The sequence below is a fragment of the Lolium rigidum genome, chromosome 5 (assembly GCF_022539505.1).
Source record: "Lolium rigidum isolate FL_2022 chromosome 5, APGP_CSIRO_Lrig_0.1, whole genome shotgun sequence".
Classification (NCBI taxonomy): Eukaryota; Viridiplantae; Streptophyta; class Magnoliopsida; order Poales; family Poaceae; genus Lolium; species Lolium rigidum.
The window spans coordinates 48319098-48326447 of record NC_061512.1 but is presented as its reverse complement, the minus strand read 5'-3'; the positions used below and the strand labels follow the sequence as shown (position 1 = coordinate 48326447).

At 42.7% G+C, this 7350-nt stretch overlaps 1 protein-coding gene across 5 annotated transcripts; it reads left to right on the top strand.

The window, feature by feature from the left end:
• Positions 1-831: 831 nt before the first annotated feature.
• Positions 832-7341, top strand: LOC124651746 (nucleobase-ascorbate transporter 3-like). 5 transcript variants are annotated; one of them, XM_047190783.1, is made up of 15 exons: positions 832-895; positions 1512-1747; positions 2318-2415; positions 2529-2705; positions 2876-2976; positions 3073-3148; positions 3232-3291; positions 3410-3606; positions 3705-3801; positions 3912-3998; positions 4357-4415; positions 6470-6561; positions 6647-6724; positions 6807-6967; positions 7082-7341. In XM_047190783.1, the coding sequence occupies exons 2-15, from the start codon at positions 1576-1578 to the stop codon at positions 7307-7309; spliced, it is 1683 nt and encodes a 560-aa protein (XP_047046739.1). In that variant the 5' UTR covers positions 832-895; positions 1512-1575; the 3' UTR covers positions 7310-7341. The 5 variants fall into 5 exon arrangements, with proteins under 5 accessions (XP_047046739.1, XP_047046738.1, XP_047046737.1 ...); XM_047190782.1 differs by lacking the exon at positions 832-895 and adding an exon at positions 902-1427 and having other exon boundaries at positions 1515-1747; XM_047190781.1 differs by lacking the exon at positions 832-895 and adding an exon at positions 902-1427.
• Positions 7342-7350: the final 9 nt, after the last annotated feature.

Below are 7350 nucleotides of genomic sequence, written 5' to 3'. Positions count from 1 at the left end.
CTAGTAGTACTCGTAATCTGAAAAATATATTGTGTCTTCCAGACATGGTATTGTGCTTTCTAATATCAACAATTTCATTTAGAATACTATTTATTTATTTCAGTGCATTGAATACTAACTGATACTTCTAAAACACGTAGAAAGCCCAAATGAAAACTTGGTGCCGACCGAGACTGGCCTTTCCCATTATGTAATACCCCGTAGCTGATTTTTTTTTTGATATTTATTAATCCCGGACGAGAGGAATACCATTTTTTCAGGTCAAATATTTATCTTTTCGAATGAAATCATGGTAGTACAAGTTTTAAAACCTCCTCCCATCATCCGAATGGCAATGGGATCTATCTAGTACAGCCAGTCGATTGCACCCGGAAGCAGAGCGGCGCAGAAGAACCTCACACATCAATTTTAATGCTGGTGAGGCACACACCCTCTCTCCATCCTCGGAATCTGTTGCATTCAATACATCTTTCGAAAAAACAATTAATTTTCAATGCAGCCCCAGCTACCTAGATCCGTCCAAAGCTCCAAGCCCACATCCAACGAGCACTGTTTGCCTCCATTAGCGAACACACAACCATCATTTTCACAAAGTTCTCTCGCTCTCTCGCCTCTGTGATTAGCGATCAGTGGAGTAATCACGAAGAAATTAGCGTGGCAGTAAAGGCGAAGTCTTTCGAGTTCGCCATCGTTTTTCCCCTCTCGCTGCCACAAGATTACAAAATCTTGCGTTTGTCCTGTTGCCACTGCTTCTCCCGAGTCTCGAGAGGGCCATAGAAAGGAGATAAGAAGAAAATAAAGGTCAAGACTTTTGGAGATTATCTTTCAGCCCCTTTCTCTGCGTTCCCTGCGGCAGATTTCTGCGCTTTCCGGGAGCCGGAAGACAATCCACGAGGTCTAGCTTCTGAATTCCGTGGGGTTTTTTACGCTCTGCTTTTCGTGTATTTTGGATTCGCGTTCGGTGCTACTGGCCTCTCTTATTTTAAAGCGCTGATGTCCCTTTTTCTAACTCATGCATCCTTTTCACTCCATTTCTTTAGAGATCCTTCTTGGAACAAACTTGCAGGAATCATTGGAGTGAAGCTCTCATCTCTTGATGTTCCTCTCTGCCTGTCCCTTTCTTCCCAATTGTGTAGGATAATAGGAGAGATGGATCAGCACAGGTCTTTGGTCGAGATTTGCATCTTTGTTTATGATTCGTCCATGGAGTCGTGGTCTATTCTTGTGAACTAGAGTAAGATACAAGCAGCGGCAAAGCTGGAGTGTATCCCCCTTGTGCTCTCTTCTTCTCCTTGGCAATCTTCTGCTACCAAAGTGGCCGTTTTTTTGCAATCTTTGGAGTTTTGCTACCCCTACCGTCGGTTCCTCGCAGCGTTTAACTCTACTCATTAATTGACTATATCCCGTTTTAATTCACTGCAATCAATGTGAGGCCTGCCTTGCTGTGCATAAAAGGGTGTGAAAGGCGTGAAGAGCTTCCTCTAATTGTTTCCTTCCTGTGTGCGGTGCAGCAGTTTGGTCCGAGGAGGAAGATAAGATAAGAGGGAGGGTTCTTGAGTTGCTCTTGTTGATTCAATGGGCGAGATGAACCAGCCGCCGCCGCCGCCGGTGGGCGTGCCTCCGCCGATGGGGATGGGGATGGGGATGCAGCCCATGATGAACCCACCGGTCGGCGCAGGAGCCATGCACCCGCCCCACGAGCAGTTCCACCATCTCGCCTACTGCGTCCACTCCAATCCTTCTTGGGGTATGGGATCCTATGCTTCCCTCTTCACTCGTCTGTTATTTTTTACTCTTTTCTTTTTTCATGTGTTGGAGCGAGGGAATCCTATGCAGAGAGATTTCTAGCGGTGCTTTCAGGACAAAATAGTCCGATTTTCTAGTACCTACAGAGATTTTGGCATGTTTGGTATTGGTTTGCAGATTGTTCTTGGTCTTACTTCTGTTAGGGACTTATGTCAGCTTACAGTTTGGTTACGTTGAATGATGTTCTGGTTCTGTAAACTCCCCAGATGTAATTTGACTTCACTAATGTATATTGATCTCGTGAGATCCCTCATTGATGTAGAAATTACGCCGTTTGTTATTGCATATACTTTGTTCAGTTGGAAAGTGCTATACCTACTACTATTGATGTGAATCTGGGATGTTCAGTCAGATAGCTAGAAACACATTTATCAAGTCGATCCTAGTATATAGTTAGGTATGAACACTAGAACAGTAGCTCTGGAATTGATTTACTTGTGTGGAACTGTGGATATGATAAGGATATGTAAAACGTGCACTTACTATGTTGCTGCTATGCTGTCATATTCAGTTCAGGTGGCGGGGCTCGCGTTCCTCCACTATCTTGTAATGTTGGGCTCTACCGTCATGCTCGCGTCAACTATTGTTCCTGCAATGGGTGGTAGACCTGTAAGTATATCAATTTGTTTTACTTTTCATAGCATTTAAGCATCCAGAAATGTGATTTCCTTTTGAAGATTTAGTGTTGATTCCCCATTAACTTTTCTGATTGTTACTGATAGGGTGATAAGGCTCGTGTTATTCAGTCATTCCTGTTTATGAGTGGCATCAATACTCTGCTCCAAACACTTGTTGGGACACGACTTCCAACAATTATGAATGCTTCATTTGCATTTGTTATCCCAGTGTTGTCAATAGCCAAAGAGGTTGAGTCACAAAATTTAGCAGATAATCATGAGGTAATGGTGCTAATTTCTCAATATTTACACTTTTATCTGTATAATGTTTATCCACGCCCCTCTCTGGTTTTGGGAAATGCTATATGGAATGATGGTTCTTTTGAGGATTGATTGATCAATTATCTTTCACATGGTAATATGGATACTTATGCCTGTTGGTGTATTTGCAGAGATTTCGTACCACAATGAGAACAATTCAAGGGGCTCTAATTGTTTCTTCTATCCTAAACATGATTCTTGGATACAGCAGAGTGTGGGGGGCATATGCCAAGTATGCATTTTGCAGTAGTAGTTTTTGGATTTCAAATAATATTATTGTCATGTCAGTCTTTTCAAGCTATTAATATTCATGTAATTTATTTTGCAGGAAGTTCAGTCCTGTAATAATGACCCCTGTTGTTTGCGTCGTTGGTCTTGGACTATTTCAAATTGGCTTTCCTCAGGTATGGTTTCTATATTTTATCAGAGGACTAAACATTAAAAATGAAAGAATGGAAAAATATACAATGTTTATTTTCCATGGCAGGTCGGAAAATGTGTGGAGATTGGGTTGCCAATGCTAATCCTTGCGATTGTTGTGCAACAGGTAGTGACTTAAATCTGTTCTTTTATATTTTGATGAAAATATTATTAATTTCCATTTTAGACATGTTATGATTTATCAAGCTTGCTAGGAAACCAACTGTTTAATCTGTTGTATGCAGTATGTGCCACATTACTTCAGGCATATGCATGACCGAACAAGTTTCTTGTTTGAGAGGTATTCGTTACTTCTCTGCATCAGCATTGTGTGGGCGTTTGCAGCTATCCTTACTGCTGCTGGTGCATACAACCGTGTTTCACTCAAGACACAGCAGCACTGCCGCACCGATAAGTCTTTCCTTATGTCATCTGCACCATGGTATAGCTCTTAAGGATATTTCTAATGAATTAACTTTTGAATCGTAAATGTTTCAAGCAGCCATTTTTATTCCTCTCTTTGCACACATTTGCTTTCAGGATCAAAATTCCTTTCCCTTTTCAATGGGGTATGCCAATCTTCACTGCAGGTCATTCATTTGGAATGATGGGTGCTGTACTTGTTTCAGCTTTTGAGGTTAAGACTAAGGCCTTGTGCTGTTGTAAAATGGCTTTTCCTTTTGTCTTTCTTCTTTTGTGTATTCTTGTCTCTAACATCTAATTGTGGAACCTTGTATTCTTGTCTAGTCAACTGGTGCACACTTCGCAACTGCACGTCTAGCCGGCGCAACACCACCCCCAGCTCATGTTCTTAGTCGAAGTATTGGTTTGCAGGTGACTGTTATTTAATAACTTCTCTTATAACAGCTATTGTTCTTGCACAACACTTGTTCCATTATAAATTACCAACCTAGATGGGAAATATGCTTCCTACTTGAAATGATTTTAGGAGGGACTTCTCTACTAATTAATCTTTTACAAGTAATAAATGAGATATGAAATATGGTTATTCTTAAATATTCTGAATCTGAATGTTTTTTTGTTACTTACAAAATGCTTTGAATGGATTGAAATGCTAGAGCCCTCGTAGTTTAAGTCCTAACAGTATGATGTGATTATTTTTCGTGCCATACTTTCGTTGACTCTTGTATGAGTTTTTCTGGGCTGCTATTTATAAAATGTCTATATGTAGGGCATTGGGCAGTTCCTGGAAGGAATGTTCGGCGCACCAGCTGGCTCATCAGTATCTGTGTAAGGAGCCCCTCCCATCCCCTCCCTTGAATGTATGCATGCACTTTAACCATGTTAAATGTAACTTCCACGTACTGCTTACGAATAAGAGAAAGAGGATACAACCAGGAAAAACAGTAGACTCAAAATACCTGATCTGGGCCATTAGCACCAGAGCCTCCATCCTTAGCGCCAGCCACTCCAACCCTTCCTTTGCCACCAGATCTATCGGAACGAGCTCATTGATGACCTGAATCGACCTGATCCAGTGAGGCGATCCTCAAGGGTGACAGGACCCCGATGGATCTGGTGGCAAAGGCCAGACCTGACCGAGGTGTGGGAATCTAGCAAGGAAGTGCATCAGATTTAGCGACAGTCACCATCAGCCTAACCAGCTTTCAACTTGAAACTACAATGTGTCAACTTCAAATCCAGAAGTTCCAACTTGAAAGTCAACCTTGGAATTCAAGATCTGAACATTATTAACAGAAGTTCTAATCACAAGCTCATGTTGTCGCATGCTAAGCTAAGTTGAGCTTTGATGATGACAATTAGCAGTTTAGCACCCTAGGTGCATGAGATGCACACACTCTTCCTTTCTTTCTCCTCCATCTCCATCTCCATCTCAAGTCATGTCAAGGCGGCACAATGCATACCTGCTAGGTCATCCTGCCCGTGGTGGCAAATCAGAAGGTTGACATGAGAAAAGAGAAAGATCAGGGTGCCCCTGTGAGATCCAACGGCTATAGCTCTGTGCTATGCGCGATACTAGCCCTGACTAGTATATAGTATATACTACTACTCTTCTCGTCGCATTCTGTTGCTACTACCTAGGATAAGAAGGGATGATCAACCAAGATATCTACCACAAAGCAACAAGACTGCGGGTAGGAGAGGAAGGTGTAGCGAAACAAACAGAACGCCTAGATCGAGATCTGCCCTTCTTGTATCGCCTTGATGCAAACTTTTGATTTTAATAAAAGCCCTTTATAGAGAAAATAAATCAAGATCTACAACTTATTTTTTGCGAAACCAAGATCTGCAACTAGTAGTAATAAAACAAAGAAAGGCGATGGAGACTAACCAGGAGGTGCTCTCAGCCCCATCACAACACACCATCATCTTGCCAACTAGATCTACTTCTTGGGTGGGCGACTGAGGAGCTTTAGCAGTGACAAGCTCTTCCCGGTGGCCTTGCCGCCGGGGTAGGCCATGGGTGGCGGTTATATACGGTGGCCACGAGGTAGGCCATGTGTGGCGGCGATGTACGATGGCCGTCGGGGTAGGCCCTGGCCCCTGGGTGACGACGATCTATGGTGCTCCTTGGGAGAAAGTCTTATGGGGAGGGAAGAATTGTGTGCGGCGGGCGGCGGCTCTATGAGGATGGGAGTGAAAACCTAATATCTCCTCCTTGTGTGCGGCGGCTTTTATAAGGAGGGGATGCGAAACCTAATACGCTACTCTGAGGTCACCACTATCTGGGCTAGTTGGGCCAGCAAAGCCGGCCCAACAGCCAAGTGGATGAACGACGACATAGAAGTTGTGGTTCAATGTTTTGCCACAACTGCTGCTCTTGCATATAGCACCGTGCTGCCACTGCCATTCACATGCACTTATCTTTAGTCTTCACTCTCCAGATTTCCCTCTACGCGGCAGTGTAATATTTCCCAAACTGCGCACAAATTGTGGGAAGCTTCTTGGGTAGTTGTGAAGCTATATTAGGTCAGTTAAACGGAAATCTAGGTCCGTTAACTTTCCATATTAGCCGAGCTGCAGGGTCCAGTGCCCCACAGCTAATTGGCAACAAACCTTCATCTACTCAATGACTTGATAATAATAGTACAAATTGGACGGTGGCTCGTGCACGCATTGGTAATCTATGCAACATGCGCCCATAGATTAGGCTATGGATTTCAAGATAGAAAATACAAATAGTATATGGATGCACTTTTATGGCATTGCATTTGAATATAATTAAGTCTATTGTTTCTGAAGACAAATGTTTCCTGTTGAACTACTTATGATATTCCTTATATCAACTGAAATCACTACATCTGTTTATCGATATGATGCAGTGAAAACATTGGGTTACTTGGATTAACAAAAGTTGGCAGTAGGAGAGTGATCCAGATATCAACTGGCTTTATGATATTCTTCTCCATATTTGGTAATCCTCTGTTCTCACCTTCTGTTACCAAAGGAAAGAAAGATAAAATTCTGGTTGAAGTTGTGAAACTTATATATTCTTGCAGGGAAATTTGGTGCCTTCTTTGCATCAATTCCATTGCCAATCTTTGCAGCAATTTACTGCATCTTATTTGGTATTGTAGGTGAGTCAGAACTTCCTTTTTGGGCCTCTTATATATGGGTTTGTTATATTAGTTTGTAATTATTGTGTTTTGCTGATATCAGCTGCTGTGGGAGTCTCGTTCGGGCAATTTCAAAATAATAACTCAATAAGGAACATCTATATCATTGGATTATCCTTGTTCCTTGGCATCTCGATCCCTCAATATTTCTCTGAGTATACCGCTTCTGCCGGCCGTGGACCTGCCCATACAAATGCAGGATGGGTATGTTCATCAATCCTTTTACATAAGTCTTTAGTTATGTCAGGTCAAATCCTGAATTTCTGGGGTGTGAATTCTGATCTCTAAGTCCGTCATGTATGCTTCCTGTTGCTGCAGTTCAATGACATCATAAACACAGTCTTTGGTTCTGGCCCAACTGTGGCGCTGATTGTCGCGTCTGGTCTGGACAACACATTGGAGGTCCGGGGCCATGAGGCCGACCGAGGGCTCTCATGGTTCATACCATTTCTCCGCCGACGGAAAGGGTACTCGGATCCTCGAAATGAGGAATTCTACAGCTACCCAATCAGGGTCCATGACTTCATCCCAAGCCGATTTCTCTGATTCTAGAAGATGGGGCACTGTTAACTACCTTGTGCTGCTGT

Coding starts and splice junctions, on each gene's coding strand:
- LOC124651746 (XM_047190783.1), top strand. CDS start 1,576: ATGGGCGAGATGAACCAGCCGCCGCCGCCGCCGGTGGGCGTGCCTCCG. Junction 2,977..3,072: donor GTGTGGGGGGCATATGCCAA/GTATGCATTTTG, acceptor TTTATTTTGCAG/GAAGTTCAGTCCTGTAATAA. Junction 3,149..3,231: donor TTCAAATTGGCTTTCCTCAG/GTATGGTTTCTA, acceptor TTTCCATGGCAG/GTCGGAAAATGTGTGGAGAT.